The 17,059-nt window shown below is 41.1% G+C and overlaps 1 protein-coding gene across 1 annotated transcript in view; it reads left to right on the top strand.

Moving 5' to 3' along the window:
* Positions 1 to 17,059, top strand: part of BBS9 (Bardet-Biedl syndrome 9) — a 309,282-nt gene that overhangs the window by 87,544 nt on the left and 204,679 nt on the right. Inside the window, exons 17-19 of the mRNA XM_054991070.1 lie at positions 3,040 to 3,135; positions 9,475 to 9,647; positions 10,638 to 10,790. Coding sequence (XP_054847045.1) covers positions 3,040 to 3,135; positions 9,475 to 9,647; positions 10,638 to 10,790 — 422 coding nt within the window. The remainder of the gene's footprint in view (positions 1 to 3,039; positions 3,136 to 9,474; positions 9,648 to 10,637; positions 10,791 to 17,059) is intronic.

Genomic DNA, 17,059 nt, shown 5'->3' with positions numbered 1-17,059 from the left:
GTATCCTGTCAGGATACCCTTCAATGGGCCAGGTTCCATACCCGACCCCTACTGAGATTCCTGCGGCCATATCAGCGGGTCATAACACACAGGTGGCACAAACTGGTGGAGATTCCCGAGGCGCTGCACAAGGAACTGAGCTGGTGGATGACACCGAACAGATTCGTGGAAGGGTCTCCCCTCAGGGAACCAACCCGACTAGCGGTGACGACGGACGCCAGCCTGTCCGGATGGGGAGCCCACATGAAGGACAGGATAACACAAGGGGAATGGCTCCCGGAAGAGCGGGAGGCCAGCATAAACCTGCTAGAGCTCAAGGCCATCCGGAATGGGCTCTTGGAGTTCAAGGACGCACTTCAAGGAAAACACGTCATGGTACACACAGACAACATGACGGCCAAGGCCTACGTAAACAAACAAGGAGGCACAAGATCCAGGCGACTGAGCAAGGAAGCAGAGGAGCTCTTTCTCTGGGCGGAAAGGAACTTGAAATCAATAAGGGCCAGCCATATAGCAGGACAGCAAAACGCCCTGGCGGATTGGCTGAGCCGGAACAAAGTGGACCACTCGGAATGGACACTGGACAGACAAACCTTTCGGGAGTTGTGCATGAGGTTTGGCATTCCAGAGGTGGATCTTTTCGCATCTCTGAAGAACAGGCAGGTACCCAAGTTCTTTTCAAGATACAGGGAACCAGAGGCGATGGGGGTGGATGCGTTGAGCCAGGCGTGGCCGCGCAGCCTACTGTACGCGTTTCCCCCAACAAAAATCATACACAGAGTCATACAGAGGATCATAGATCAGGAAGCGGACGTGGTCCTAGTTGCACCATTTTGGCCCAGGAGGCCGTGGTTCCAAGACCTCAAGAGACTGTCTCTCTCGACTCCATGGACCCTCCCGTGCAGGGAGGACCTATTGACTCAAGGGGGAATTCGACATCCGAACCCGGACTCCCTGCATCTGACGGCCTGGCGGTTGAGCGTGAACAGCTCAAGGGACTAGGATATCCCGAGAAGGTGGTCGAGACAATGCTTGCCTCGCGGAAAGGCTCGACCAACAAGAGCTATAACAGGACATGGCAGCGATTTTCACAATGGTGTGCAGAGAAAGGGTGGGATCCCATGTCGGCCTCGGTGAAGCAGATCCTTGTATTCCTCCAAGATGGGCTAGACAAAGGGCTCAGTACTAGTACGCTTAAGCGGCAGGTGGCCGCGATCTCTGCTATCAGGGGATCTCAATCGGGAGCGTCGCTTACCTCGCATCCACATATTAAGAGGTTCTTGAGGGGAACGACGCTGCTGAACCCACCTCAAGTGCACCGTTTTCCCACATGGAACCTGAACCTAGTCTTGAAGGCCCTTACTGGAGAGCCGTTTGAACCGATGGCGACCTGTTCCCTCAAAAATTTGACCCTTAAGACAATCTTCCTAGTGGGACTGACCTCGGCTAGGAGGGTTTCAGAATTAGGGGCACTGTCCATAAGTAAGGAGCTGTGCATTTTCCACCAGGATAAAGTAGTACTACGAACAGACCCCACCTTTATCCCTAAGGTCAACACGTCCTTTCACAGAGGGGAAGACATCATTCTGCCCTCCTTCTGTGCTAACCCCAAACACGAGAAGGAAAGGGAATGGCACAAGCTAGACGTTCGTAGGGCATTAAGCTTCTACATAGACAGGACTAGTCAGGTACGGAAGGTGGAGAGCATGTTCGTGTCATTCAGGAATAGTTCCCTGGGGATGAAAGTCTCTCTGCCCACACTAAGTAGATGGATCAGGGAGTGCATTGTACTAGCATACAAATCTAGGAATGTTCCTCCCCCGGCTGGGATCACGGCTCATTCTCTGAGAGGGGCGGCCACTTCAGTGGCGTATAGATCCTTCCCGTCCCTGGAAAGGATATGCAAGGCAGCTACATGGAGGTCAGTTCACACGTTCACGAAACACTATAGGATAGACAGGATGGCCTCCTCCGAGGCGGCCTTTGGCAGGAGGGTGCTACAGCACGTCCTGGATTCCTAGAATACCCGCCCAAGGGTACACTGCTAGGAGTATATCCCACTAGTGCTGACTGCCCCACTCCGGACCACAGGAGAATGGAAGATTTGTATCCACTTACCGTGAATCTTCCTTTCTCGGTGGTCCAGGAGTGGGGCAGTCAGACCCCACCCTTACAGAAAGAAAGAAAGAAAGAAAGAAAGACATAAGGGGACACACACATGATAGGAAGAAAAGGTAAACTGGAAATATATACGTAGTGCTGAAGGGTTTCAGTTGGGGAACAAGTAACCAGTAAGGTCCATGGGCCGTGGAGAGTCCCCGGAGTTCACTTGTAATTTGCCAGTTGGATTGATTGTTTTGATTGACTGTTGTCGTTAGTTGTAATCCAGAACAGGAATGAGCTGGACAGAGACTTTGAAGGGGTTGATACGGGCTTGGAAAGGAACTGAGTCATCCTGGGAGCCCCTCCCCCGAGGATCGCAAGTTTGTCCGGCCCTGCGCAAGAGACGGAGGAGGAGCTACCCACTAGTGCTGACTGCCCCACTCCTGGACCACCGAGAAAGGAAGATTCACGGTAAGTGGATACAAATCTTCCATTCAACCAATGTTTATGAGGATGCTAGGCAACCTCAAATGATGATCTCTTTTTTTCTAAACCCCCCACTACCACCATTTTACTTTAGATTTTTCTGCTCATTTGGGTTTTCCACCAAATTTGTGTAAAACAAGCAAAACAAGCCTTCAACCATATCTGTACATAGCCTTATTATACAGGTTTTTAAAAAAATCTATACTCTGGGGTCATGCTCAGAATTAGATGTAAAGATAAAGTAAGTGATTTGTGTATATTCATGGATAATTAATGGTACAAAAACCATCTGAAAAAAATTAAATAGTCTTCAAAGAATCACTGCTTATGTTCTATACCATCTTAATTTTTTGTAATAGAATGTGAAGTCTATTGTTAAATAAATACTAGATAAACATAACATTTATGAAACAGGATAGATAATTGTGTGTTTTATTTATTTTCTTTAAGATTTTGCTGATCAGACTGATGAAGATCACCTGAATGCTTTAGGATTTCAATTATTGGCTGGCTCCAAAATTACTTTACTAGCTTCAAAAACATCACGTGAGTACAAGGTATAGATGAAGTTTTCACATGGTGGCCTTTACTGTGACACTGTTATCAGTAATGTAGCAATTGGGACTTGTACTAAATTTTTCAGGACCTTTTCCTAAAATGTGTACTATTCAATTAATAGAAAGATTTACTGATGTTAAATTACTGTGTCCTAATTCAGCAGTGGATCACTCTTTTACTGCACCCCCACTTATTGCAACAACAATAATAAAATTTAGATGGCTTTGCATCCCCCTCAAGCTTAATTGAAAGTGGGTAGATCATCCCTCTTCTGTCTGCAAGACCCAAATGTTATCATTCTCGGTCCCCAGGTTGCTTAGATAGAAATAGTTCTTTCAGTACTTGGGGTTCAGGTTGCCAGTCTCCTGGTGAGGGATGCCTCACTCTCAGCCTCTGCCCCCCCACCATTGCTTTCCTGGCCAGAGGTGGGGAGGCACAAAGAATGTGCCCGGGTGGCAAGGAACCTCTTGGGCAAGCGCACAGCGGAAACGCTCCTGGCAGGCATGAAGACATTGCTTGGGTTCTCTCAATCCTGGCCTTTAAGACTTGGGTTACATGTTTGTTTTGTCTGTTGGTTTCAGTCTTACCCCAAGGAATGCAGGATGGCATACACTGTTTTTCTATTCTCTGTTTTATCTCCATAGCAGCTCTGTGGGGTAGATCAGGCTGAGAGAGAGAACCAGTGAGCTTCCATGGCTGAGTAGGAATTTAAACCTGGTCTCAAGTGTTGGACTCTAACCAGTAGGCATACTAGCTCTCTTTAATGTAATGGCTGACTTTTTAATTAATATTTAATGTAACATTTGTAAAATTTTTACCAGTGTTCATTATAAATCACCAATAAATGACGAGGTTCTGAATGGCAAAGGAATAGGTGCTAAATCAGGGGTCCCCAGTTTGGTGTCCATGGGGGCCATGGTGCTTGCTGTCACCTTCCCTGGTACACCCCAAGTGTTTTTGAAAAGTGGGTGGGGCAAGGTGGGGTTCCTACCCAGCAGGGCTTCTGAATGGCCTCTAGGGAGCTGATTGGCTGTGCAAATTAAAATAACATTGGTTGTTGGGGGTTTTAAAATAACATTGTTTCAGTGGCAGTTGCCACTAAGTGTTGGCTTTATTCTCTCTCACTGCTCTTTCCCAGTGTATTTAAAAAAATTACTCCTCTTGCCCTCAGCACTTGGGCTTCTCTTTCTGTGTCTCCACCTCCCACGGCAGCTGTGTTGTGGTTGTTCCCAACGCCCTGTGTCAGAATTCCAAAAATATGCACAGGTTCAGAAAGATTGGGGACAGTGATCTAGCTTGTAGTGATATCATGTAAAATCATCTAGATTCAATAGTATGTGAACTCGCCTCTGTTAGGACTGATGTCATGAGTCTTTAATCTGTAAGAGGTCTTAATATCTTTCAACGTAAATCCTCTGATGGGAATCATCTGGACAAGTAGTTATTTAGGGACTCTCATGGTATCAGTTAATTTACTTTTACAAGCTACATTTCTGTTTGTGTTTGGTTGTATGAGCATTTTTTCGAGTGTTGTATGATTTTAATATTTAAGTTGACAGTCAAAAAAGATTAAACAGTTGAAGTGGAACATTCTGTAACAAACATCTGAGAAGTCTTAAAATTTTTATACACAGTTTTACATCTGAGCTAAAATTAGAACTGATTATTTGGATTCTTACAATGCAATCCTAAACACGATTACACTTTTCAAAGTCCCCTGAAGCTAATGGGCTCAGAAGGATGTAACTCTGCTTAGGACTGTACTGTTATTTTACCAGATTGCTAATGATTCACATGTGTGAACAAGATCTCAGCTGGAGGAAATCAGTGTCCACTCATTCACTGAAGGACAAGAAGCTTTAAATTATACTAGCAGAGGCTTTGACTAGCTGGTGTGTATAATAACCTTTTAGCTGTTTAATCTCCCATGCCACTGTGAGCTTCCCTCCAACCAATCATTTTCTTCTTGGTTTTGTTTATTCAAAAATCTGGTATGATGCTTGTAGTCTCGGTATAAGCTTTCCCACGCTACTGCTTGAAACTTACTCTAGTGTTTGGTGCAGTATGGCTTAGATGCTAATATTTCATAAAATTCCTAAATTATTTAGCTACCTGTTCATCCTAATTTGCTGTTTTGCTAGCTATGAATCACTAAGGATTATACAATAAATATCGATACTGGGTAAATAATGTATACTTTTTTCTGCTATTTTCCCTTTTACTTCTTGAATACCTTCCTCCTGGAAACAAATCATGTGTGAGTCGGTTCTTACTGTCTTCCACAGCTTATGCAGCTATTGACACTACAAACATAACAAATAGAAATATACAAAACATGCAGGCAGCCTTATTGGTGGATTAGAAAAAAACTGAATCGACTATAGCATTTCTTCATTAAGACAAAATAAAATCACAGAGCAGCTGACTAGAATGAAAAAATTGGGAAAGCCCCATGTATGAAAATATGTAATATATCTAACCTGATGAAATCTGAGGATACTTAACTCTGGGGCCATGAATGGACAAGACAGATCTTTCTTCAATCCTGAAAAATGCCCAGAGTTAGCAGAAAAATCTGGTATCTTTAAAAAAAAAAAACATTGGGTATGGTTTTCTTTTTAAAAATAATAATAAAAGCTTTAAGAAATGGATGCCCTCAGTGGCTGTTGCTCGCAGCCACGACAGTTTTGCCAGCCTCCCAGGCTTAGTGTCTGTTAGTAAAATGTAGGGAGAGAGGCAAGGCCCTTTCCAGGCCTGTTTTGGCCTTTGAGGGAGATCTCATTGAGGCCAGACCCAGCAGCAGCCATCAGGTGACTTACTAGTACTACCACCCAACTTGAATGATTTATCCAGGCCTGGGTGCTTGCTCCTGTTCAACTGTAGCCACCCGGCAAAAGCCAGAATTCTTAAGAGTTTCAGACTAGGATCTTGAATCCTCATTCTTCTGTAGAAACTCACAGGGTAACTTTAGGCCAGCTATACATTCTCAGTGTAATTTACCACACAGGCAGGGGTGAACTGGTCATTACGAGCACTGGGATACCTCCCAATCGTTAAATAGCCTCTCTCTCCCTGGCCTAGGCTAGGCCTTTGACAGAATGGCTGAGCCCAGCCCACGTGATCCCCACATGAGCATGGAGAGGCTGTGTCTGAACCCCATGTGAAGTGCAGGATATGGTGCCCAGCCCACCCAAGCCCCATGCAAGGTGAGGAAAGTAGTGCCTGGTCAATTGGTTAGGTAGGCTACCTTTTCCTCTTTCTTTTGGGGGGCAGTGCCGGTGTAGGAGGTGGGAGGGGGCATTTCCCACAGTTTCTCACTCCAGCTCACAGGGTTGTTTTTAGGATAAAATGGAGGACAATGTTGTAAACTGCTTTTAGTCCCCAGTGTGGGAAAAGGTGGGGTAAAATGAAGTATAATAAATATGGCTGAAGATGGAAGGGCAGGTAAAAGTCAGGTTGGTTGGTGGGTGGGGGGGGAGAGAAGGAAGCAGAGAAATGTGAGGATATGCAGGTTTGCCAGGAGAAGGGGAGAAAGAAATACTGTGGGAAAGGTGATAAAGGGGGAAATGAGGTGGCCCTCGCAATTCTTACAGATCCCTCAGTGTGCAACTGGACCCAGCCCAGCAACAGGCACCATACAACTGAGCCATCATTTTCCCAAATAGAGGCTGCCATGGGTAGAGAAGGAGGGAAAACTGGAAACAGGGAGTGGGTAGATAGAGGTAGGTTGGCTGGTAGGTGAGGAGGAGACAGGAAAAGAGAAAAGGCTATGGGGGCCTTCAGGGAAGGGAAAAAAGAAATAGTGGGGAAACAGGAAATGGGATGCCCCTCCCACAAATCCTTGCAGATTCTCACTTGTATATGACTAGATGCAATGTCAATTTTAAAATAACTATGTATACCAAAATTTCCCTTTGTTATAAATTCAAGTTCTATACATCAGCGCTATCAAGTGTGGCATTTAAACAGTAACAGCTTAATGACAGGGCACATGACAATTCCAAAACACTTCTATAAATGGTGAGGGTGTGTTTGGTCCATTTTTGAAACATATACTAGAGTCTGACACCAAGCGATACTAGAACCATGGTTTGTTGACCAAGTAGAAAAATAAATGACCTTCTCCTTTAGTCCTAATTACTGAAGGAGAAGAGGTGTGGATGCTTGTTATGAGTATGCTTCTGGTTTCTTCTCATATAGTTATCATTTACAGCTTTAGGTGATCCTCAAATTTAGCATAGTTTAGACAGTTTATATTGAAAAATAGTATTATGTTACCTCCACTTATGTAGAGGTTTCTTTAAAAAAACTTTAAATAGTTTTTAAAAAATTTTAGCCCTTAGAATCATTGTTTTAAAATGTGAGGATGTAAGTAATAATTGGAGAGAAGGCATCGTGGTATAGCCCGATCTGATCTGATCTTGGAAGCTAAGCAGGGTCAGTACTTGGCAAGAAGACTACCAAGGATAACTCTGCAGAGGAAAGCAATGGCAAATCACCTCTGCTTCTCACTTGGCTTGACAGGCCCTTGCTGGGGTCGCCATAAGTCAATTGTGCCTTGACGGCATTTTACTTATATACTAATAGCTAAGAGGCCCTGATCTGAGGAAACTTAAATCTGGAGATTGGAGCCATGAATGGGCAGACAGTTTCCCACACACCTGAAAACTGCCCCTGGTTTGCAGAAAAATCTGAAACAACACCCCCCCCCCCCAAATAATGCAGGTTAAAAAAACCAAAATGATAAAACAAGCATCAGTAGCTTTAACTAGATACCCTCAGTGGCTGTTGCTAGGTAACTGCAACAGTTTAGCCAGTATTCCAGGCTTGGTTTGTCAGTAAAAGGCAGAGAGGAGGGGGCTGGGTCCTTTCCAGGGGTGTTTGGTCCTTTGAGGGAGGACTCATTGGGGCCAGGCCCAGAAGCAACCAGTGGACAACTTGATACCATATGACTTGCATGATTCATCGAGGCATGGCCACTTGCTACTGTTCAACTGCAGTCCTTCCCCGAAAAAAACAGCATAGTGTAGTGGTTAGAGTTTCACAGTAGGATCTGGGAAACCCAGGTTCAAATCACCACTCTGCTGCAGAAGCTCACTTGGTGACTGATACAGTCACATACACTCAGCCTAACCTACCTCTCAGGCTTGTTGTGAGGAAACTGTAGAGTCAAAGAGAATGATGTAACTGCTTTGGGTCCACATTGTGAAGAAAGGCGGTATATTTATTTAGTAGGGTCGAACAAGAGAAGGACATAGGGAAAGGTGAGCATATGGAGGCTGCTAGGAGGAGGGGAAGAGGAAATAACATGGGGAAGGGAATACAAGGGAAAGTGCAATTCTCTCTGCAATTCCTTGCGGGTTCCCCACCATGCAACTAGGCCCAGCTCAGCTGGCACCATGCAACTGAGCCATAGGAGAGAAGGGGGAAAGGTGAAGATGGAGGTGGGGTAGACAAAGGTGGGCAGGAAGGAGAGAAGGAAACATTAAAAGGAGAGAGTTTGTGGGGGGCAAGGAAGGGAAAGAGGAGATGGGGTAGGGGGAAATGAGATGCTCCCCACAAGTCCTTGTGGGTCCCCACTGGTTTAATATCTGTTTTTCAGCAGAATTGTATAACTAATAAATCCGTATTTTATACAGTATACACTTGTAAACTATAGATTTTTTTCCAGCAATCCATTTTCCTTCTGTTTTTATTATCATTGTAAACTATTATCAATAAATCATTTAGTTCTTTGTTAACTTAATACTAAGCCTGTAAAACCTATAATGATTTCTTACTGGTCAGCGCTACTTTAGAAAGAATTTGAAACCAGCTTAATACTGAAACTAAGTACTAACTTAGGTATTAAGATCAGGTTAGTACTGGAACTAAGAGGGTTAGTTTTTGAATGTTATCATTAACAAAAGGTTTTCTGATTTTTAAATGGTCATATTTTAAAATAAAACCTGCCTATTTTCCTTGTATATTGTAAATAGAATTTGTCATTGTCCCATCAATGAAATGCATTTTCTGGGAATTCTGCCAATAGAAATGTTATACAATCTTGAATTACTAATCTTATGAAATTGTTTAATATGTAATGATCTAAACCTCAGTGCTTAAAAAAAAAACCCTTGGCCAAACTTCTAAAATGTAGAACATTACGCTTTAAAAAAGAAATCTTTGGGGTTTTTTTTAATATTCCCACCTTCCTTCTTACTTTTTCTCACCGCTTTGATTTAAAATGTATTGATTGAATGAATGAATATATAGTATTTTCATAAATCCCTTTCAAGAAACTATCATTGTTTCCTACTTATTTTTTATTGAATTTGTTTTTTGAAGAGCGTTACAGAATTCAGAGTGAACAATTAGAAGACATCTGGCTGATCGCAAAAGAACTTGCTCTTCGTCTTGAGGAACATTTCAGGAAACAAAACTGCAAAGATTTTGCATGTAATTTTTCAGGTCCAATCCCCTTACAAGAATATTTTGAGATAATTGATCATCATTTTGAGGTATGCTTTTCATTTTGTCATAATGTTTGTTCAGTGCTAATGACTTTTGCTATTATTATTTCGAGTTATTGTTACAATGGCTTATGTTAGAAATAGTACTTGTTTCACAGGCTCAGTTTCTAGATCTGGTGCCTGGAGGCACATCGGTATGGCTTTTGTATGCTCAGTTACTGTAGTCCTCTTCAAGCCTTTTTTTAAAGGGGTGTCTCTATCAGTGCCATGGAAGAATGTTGATGGTGACCCGCACCTTTAAATCCACTTCAGACTTAACGTAGGGAAGACTGGAAGTTTTCCAGGGTTTGCTGCTTGATTTGTTGTTTCAGTTCTAATATTTTTTGGCAAACCAGGGATCTATTAAGCTGCTCTTCAAAATGCTTTTTCAGAAAGTGGTTTTGGATTGCCAAATGGCAAGATAATTATGGATAGAAGTATGTTGTTGTTTTGGTATTTGGACTGACATCTGATATAATTAAGTTTAGAGTGTTTTTAGAGGTTGTATTGGCTACAGTTCTTTGATACTCTCAAAAGACAAAAAGCTATTCTTGGAGGCACGACACAATGCTTTAAACATTCCAAAATACCCCATTTCCTGCTACAACAAGTATAATACAATACATTGAGCATGTGTGCTACAGATCCAGCATACTGAAATACTTCATAACCTAGTGATGACGAGTTAATTTCACTGCTGTCATGAAACTCCATGGTAAGATTATCATGCATTACAGTAGATTACCTTGGCTGTCAACAATTATTTTCAATTTCTATAATAGCTGGCATTATTCTAGCCTGTTAGTAGATCTCGTGATGAGTGTGAAATTACTACTCTTCATATGGACAACATGGCTGTAGGAAAGCACTGTGCTTTAATTCAGTAAAAATTCCAAAATGTGGTTGTCCTCCACCTGTTTGTTATAAATATATGATGGAAAATATGTTCTGCATTCTGCAATAGTCTTACCCTTTTTCTTAAATCTTTCTCAATTGCAGCTGCGCTTGAATGCTGCAAAATATGAGCAGCTATTATCTGAAAGAGCCATACAGTTTAGAGCTATTGAAAGGCGTCTGCTTGCACGGTTTAAAGATAAAACCCCAGCTCCTCTTCAACATCTGGACACCTTGCTAGAAGGAACTTACAGGCAGGTCAGTATAGTTGGGTTATGAGCCTGTCCCTTTAATGTCCTTCTCCCATTTTAAACACATAGTTTTAAAATACATAAGCTGTACCTTCCTGGTTACATTTACTAGCCGAGAGACCATGGAATAGTAATTTGTTTAATCTAATATTCCTTGCAACTTTCCAGATGATCTGCAGTACTTTTTTATTTGATCTTCAGATACACAATTACTACTCAGAGGTCTCGCAAACTTTGACAGTGCATCATTCTTTCCAAGTTGAAATAGTTATGTGAAAATATTTTATAGTTCAGAGCTCATGTAAATATTTATGGTATACTGTAAACTGATGGAATGGTTTAACTGATGTAACATCCACAACACAATAATCTGAGACTAAGCGTCTCCGTTTGCTAGCATATTTACATCCTGGGTGTTTAAAAGGCAATAGCTGAAGGAATTGAAAGCAAACCAACTGGTCTTCTGTTGCCAGAAAATGTATGTTTTGAGCTTTTACCTTTATTGCTTCAAATCATTGTTCTAATTTAGCTTCCTTTCTGTCTCCCACAGAATCGTTGTAATGATTTTTTTCTTAAAATTTAGACAGTCCTTCTTTGCCATAGTCATTTTTTTTACATGCCAGAATAAATATAATAGTCAGGCCTGAACCAAGGGTATTTATGCCCTAGGCAGGCCAGCCCTAACATTCACCTCTCCCCCAACCCTGTGACTGGCCCAGGTATGCTTCATGCCATTTACTGAGCAACTCAGGGTTCATTTGCTTTGCAATGTGGTGGGAGAAAATGTGTCTATGTGGGAATTGTGTCCAAATCTGGTAGTATCACCTCTTCTGGGTGATGCTCTCAGAATCCCCCCAAATCTCTATGGTAAAGACTTTCACATTCTGATGCAAACAGCCCCTACCCCACACTTTAACTCATGGCATTGGCAGGCATGTGAGCCCTCAGTCAGCAAGTTTGGACATCAACACAGGCTGGGGCACCTCTGAAACCCTACGGCTGTCTAGTTGGCGGGTTGCCCCTGACTAGAGTCAGTGGAACCTGTGGAGAAGCTCAAGCTCCCTTGCTGCAGATAACGGTTCTTGGATGTTGAAAGGATGTCTTTTGAGCTTTACAGTTCTTTTATATTTTAGGATTTTAGTCTGCTCTGAGCTATATATATGCTTAGGGTACTGAACAGGTAGAATGTATCTCTGTGTATGTACGTGCATCTATGTTTCTTGAGTGCATGTATACCTGCTTGCTCACTCCTTAGTACCCCTCAAAAATTATTATGGCATCTTCTGTTGGATAACTTGTAGGGAAATGTGATCTGGTCAAAAAATGGTCTCTTGGTCTCTTATATTGGTTGTTGCCCAGTTAAGTTTTAGCTGCCTGGAGGTATATAAGATATGTCTTGATTTGTTTCCACTCTACATACTGTAAACTCTTAACTGAGTATTTCTATACTAGTTGTATTATTTTGTATTATTTTTGTTATATATTCTCTGCCAATCATGTGTACATTAAGAATACTTCAGTGACACATAAGATGGCAATGGGGCCCACTAAGCGGAGTCACTGTAATCCCTTACCATTGTTATGGGTCTGAAACAGGGCTATTTGAGCTGGAAGAAACATCACACAGTGTTCTGTATGTAAGTACCCCTAGATGGAGAAACATTGAGCAGTGTGTTCCATCTATCAAGTCATTCACCTTTGCTGCTGAGGAAGGTGGAAATGTAAAGATAATTAACATACCCACACAAACTATTGTCTTGTCGAAATAATCTATGTGTCATCTGGCAGCCTTAGTGTCTCTGAGGCACCGACTGGGTGCATGACTTTACTGTTTTGACTGTAATGTTGGCAAAGGGTTTTGCCAAAAAGTATGTCTGGAAAATGTGAATAAAATTGGATACTTTTCAACAGTTAATTGGAATATGTTTTCAAATCAAGATGCCAAATGTTCACAGAGGAAATAGTCTGTTTCAGCTTCATGCTTAATGACAACCTGATAGTGGCTTTCCGTCCGATATTAATTATGGCTGATTTGTACCAAGTTTACTTGTAACAAAAACAAGACATGGCACATGTATTTTGATATTTAAAAACTTAATTGAAACTTCAGAACTCCCTGCCTATTTACAAACCATTTTTGTCATTGTGCCCATGAAAGAGCTCTAATCTGCATGATGTGAAAGACCTGTGTGAAAACTTAATTTATTGAAGCTAAATAATTTCAGACAGGTTTGAACATTCTGTCCAAAAGTCTCACATTGCATACATTGTATGATGAACAGAAAATTCATAGTGAAATCTTGAAGCCTTCAACATTTTGAATTTAGGAAACTGCATATTAAAAAAAGGTTTTAGAAGTTCAGTACATTAAAATTAAGGTTCTTTCTACACTTTTAACATCAAAAATCCTGTTATTGAACTCATTGAGAAAGTGATTATATTGCTGTGTTTGAAAAAAAAGCCTTTTGAAACACAAAAGGTATTGACCAAAGTTGTTGCATCAGGTTTTTTAAAATCATAGCGGTAATTCATAGATCATAACAGAAAATGTGTATACATCCAAGTCAAAAGGCTGAGAAGCATAGTTTATACAAAATGGATTATGTACCACTGGAATTTTGTCACCAATTAACTGTGGTGATATTATAATACGTGAGTAGTATTAGTGGAATTTACATTGATCAAGGTGTTATATACTTTCCACTAATATCTCTATGGATATCTCTGAGTTCAGCTACAAAAGGTCATTTGTCAAAGTGTTTTCTTGGTAGGCCAAAGCTTTTTATTTTGTGCAAGGTACATGTACAGTGTTCATAGTATATGAAAGCAGTAGGACTCCATTAGTTAGTTGTGCTTTTTTTGTGTAAGATAACTAATAGAATTTAAACTATATGTATATTACAAAGATTGTATATGTCTGAGATTTATTTGAATGTGTGTCAGGATTTTTTGTGTGTGTGAAATGGAAAATGAAAAAGTTCAGGTGACAGGGTAGGGCTCCTAGAGGAAAAGTTCTGTAGAGATGTTGGGTGGTAAATTTTATGAGGCAGTATGAATAGTTTTTACATTAAGAAAGCTCTGAATGATAAAGTTGGAAGTGTACCCAATATGTTTCTATTAATTAAATTTATTAAATTTCATGCTACTTTGGTTTTTAATGTCCTTATTCCCACCCTTCATCCCCTCCCATTTTTTGTCCACCATAAGGAGTCATAAACAAATGCTAAGTTCTTCCTCCAAGTCAAAAATGCATGAATTGTTTAGGAATCAATATATCTTTAGTTCCCTGGCATACTTAATGACTGGGATGGTTGCTTTTTGCAAAAATAATTTATCTGGAGGTTCCAGCAGATAGTAATTCACTTGGTTTTATTTCAGAAAGATGTTCAAGCCATAGCTTTTTGCATTAATAAGTAGGGATAGGTCATCCTGCTTCCTTTTATAGGAAGCCAAGAGATGGAGTTGAGCTTTATCCTATTCATCAGTTTTAGAAACTTGTCTTAGAAAGGAAATTGGAACAGTGTGCCAACTTGATTGGTTTAATTTAACAAATGGGCTTTGTATTGGCAAAGTAGCTCTCTTCAAAGAAAGCGATCTTTGTCGTTTTTATGCACAATGTTGCCGGTGTTCTTTTACACAAAAAATGCTAGGACCTGCAATGCAATCCTTTCCTGGTAAAATGAGAGAACTTCTTAAAACATTATTTCCTTTGCGTAATTTTTTCCTGTATACAAGACATGCTATATTTACTTTTCAAAACTGATACCACTCCGGCGTTGGTTTATTGCACAAACCTTATAGCTAAAGTGTATCTGTTTTTGGATAGAGAAAATGTTGCTGCATAAGGACCAAGTTCTGTAGTGTAGAACACAAGTGAAATTCTTATGGGAAAAGCATGTGTGAAAAGTAAACCTTAATTTTATAATAATAAGGTTCATGGAATAATAAGGTTCTCTCTAATAGAGATTTTTCTCTTGCTTCAAAGGAATAAGAAAACTTTCTAAGAACATGTCTCACTGAGCAGTACTTTACCACCACATTTAAAATTGCATGACAAGCCTGCCTTACAGTAGTCAGATAATGCTATATTGAAAATTAAATTTCTAAGTATTTTGAACAACTTTAAAAATAAATCAGTAGTTGTCAGATTCTTAGTCTCCCTCTCAGAAATGGACTTCTCGTGGAAACACAAACTCTCAGTGGAATGGCTGTTCTACATAGGGTTGTCAGGTCCTCAAACCCTCCCGACAGGGTGAGGCTGACCCATGTGTGTGCATGCTCCTGGCAGGCACAATGATATCACTTCTGGAAGTGACATCAGGGGCCAGTTTGGGTGCCTCTGAACCATGACAGCATGCCCGCCACCAGGCACGATGACGTCACTTCTGGAAGTGACCTCATTGTGCCTGATAGGAGCGCACTCACTGTACACTGGCCCGGGAGGTTTTTTGCCTCCCAGGTCCATTCCCTAGGCTTCCCCCCCCCCCATCGGCCAGGTGAGTAGCGGTGGGGGGAAGAGGGTAGGAGCAAAGGATTTCCCAGTCCACCAGGGGATCCAACAGCTTGAGTTCTACATTTGGACATATTGGATGTCCATGGCTGGGAGTCACATTTGAATAGTCTACACACACAAAATCCAGAGTGTCTAGACCCAAGAAGTTATAGCCTACATTAATTCCAAGGAACAATGATACAACTGAGTAAAAGAAAAAAAAGGAAGAGAGGTGAAATTAACCTGCTCAGGCCCCTGAAAGTTCATAAAATCTTGCAGCAGGAGAAATTTGAAAGGGGTAGAGATTTCCAAATTATTGTTCCCTCCCACATTTCCAGTACTTCCCCATATATTGCAAGTATATAATTATAAAGCTATTGCTTTATAAGTGTTTCTTGTTCCTCTGGTCTTACATTCCTGGCTTCTCATCTAGTTGTTGTCTCTTGGAAGAGTTATTTCCCCAATTTAAAACTTTTAAACAAAAATAAAAGTTTATGTGGAAGCTCAGATGTGGTTGAAATACATAAATTTGAAAAACTGATATGATGCTTATTCTCCAGTGTTTTTTTTAGCCCACACCATTGCTCAGTTGGGATCATTGGGTTGTATAAGTATATATGTGCATATATAATTGTACATAACAATGCTTTCAGTCCTCAAAACATTTATTTCAAACTTTTTTATACCACCTCCTCACAGTAATGTGTCAAGGTGTTTTATGTGGTAGTAAAAAAGAAAACAAAAAATCTCATTATCAGCTCCACATAAAAACTACTAAAGCCAACTATGATATTCCCTTGTCCTTAAACCACAGAAATGGCTCCAGAGACCTTTTTAAAACTAAAAAATAAATTAGGAGTTTATTTACATTAATGGGGAAAGCTTAGGTGAAGTCAGCAGCTGAAACTTTTTGAGGTAAAATTCAATATATATACACCTTGGTCACTGAGGTAACATTCAGAACATGCATAAACTTCAATTTTTAGGCTCTTTACTGTTACTTAAAGCTTCTTTAAGTAACAGTAGGCTTTATTCCCCCAAGCACTCGAGTATACTTTCTTTTTAGTATTCTCCTTCATTTCTGGGTTTAGGAAGGCTTTAGTACCCCAGGCTTCCTCTCTGCACACACCAGTACATTCCTTCAGTCCTCAACTGTCTCTGGAAGTCTTCTCAGGCAGTAATCCACCATACCTGACCAGGAATTTCTTCTTTCTCTAGAGCTGTCTCCCTGTTTCAACTGGGAGGGAACAATCTTCTCTCCTTTAGAAGATCTACCCCTTTCGTTTTGGCCAGTTTGGGAGTGTGCACTTACTACCCAAGCCTCCTGCCAACTTTCCCAGTTCACCTGCCAGTGCTGAAAACTGCTTTCCCTGAAGACCCTGTCTCTCAGCTCTAAATAGAATCACTCTTTCTTCCAGGACTGGAAAAAACCCTCCTCTCTCAGCTCAGGCTACCCAGTCAGATGGCTTGGGAGTAACCTGCCACCCAAAGCCCTCTGATTCCAAGACGGGTTAACTCTTAACAGTTCTGCAAATGTGTGTGTACACAGCCCTTTCAGACTTCTCTAAAACATGAAAAAACACTAAAAATGAACTGCATTAATCACCAATTTAAAAACAAGATGAGATAAAAATATCAATAACCAACAGCAAAACAATCAGCAATCAAACTAAATAAAAGCCAGCTGAAATGAACCTCGGCCTGCCACTTAAATGACTATGCCAGGTGCAATGAGAGGGGCAGAGCATTCCAAAGCTGGAGGGCAGCTGCTGAAAAAGCTGTAT

This window comes from Eublepharis macularius, chromosome 11 (genome assembly GCF_028583425.1).
Source record: "Eublepharis macularius isolate TG4126 chromosome 11, MPM_Emac_v1.0, whole genome shotgun sequence".
NCBI classification, from domain to species: domain Eukaryota; kingdom Metazoa; phylum Chordata; class Lepidosauria; order Squamata; family Eublepharidae; genus Eublepharis; species Eublepharis macularius.
The sequence above is the reverse complement of the archived record's forward strand: the minus strand, read 5'-3'. Positions and strand labels throughout refer to the sequence as shown.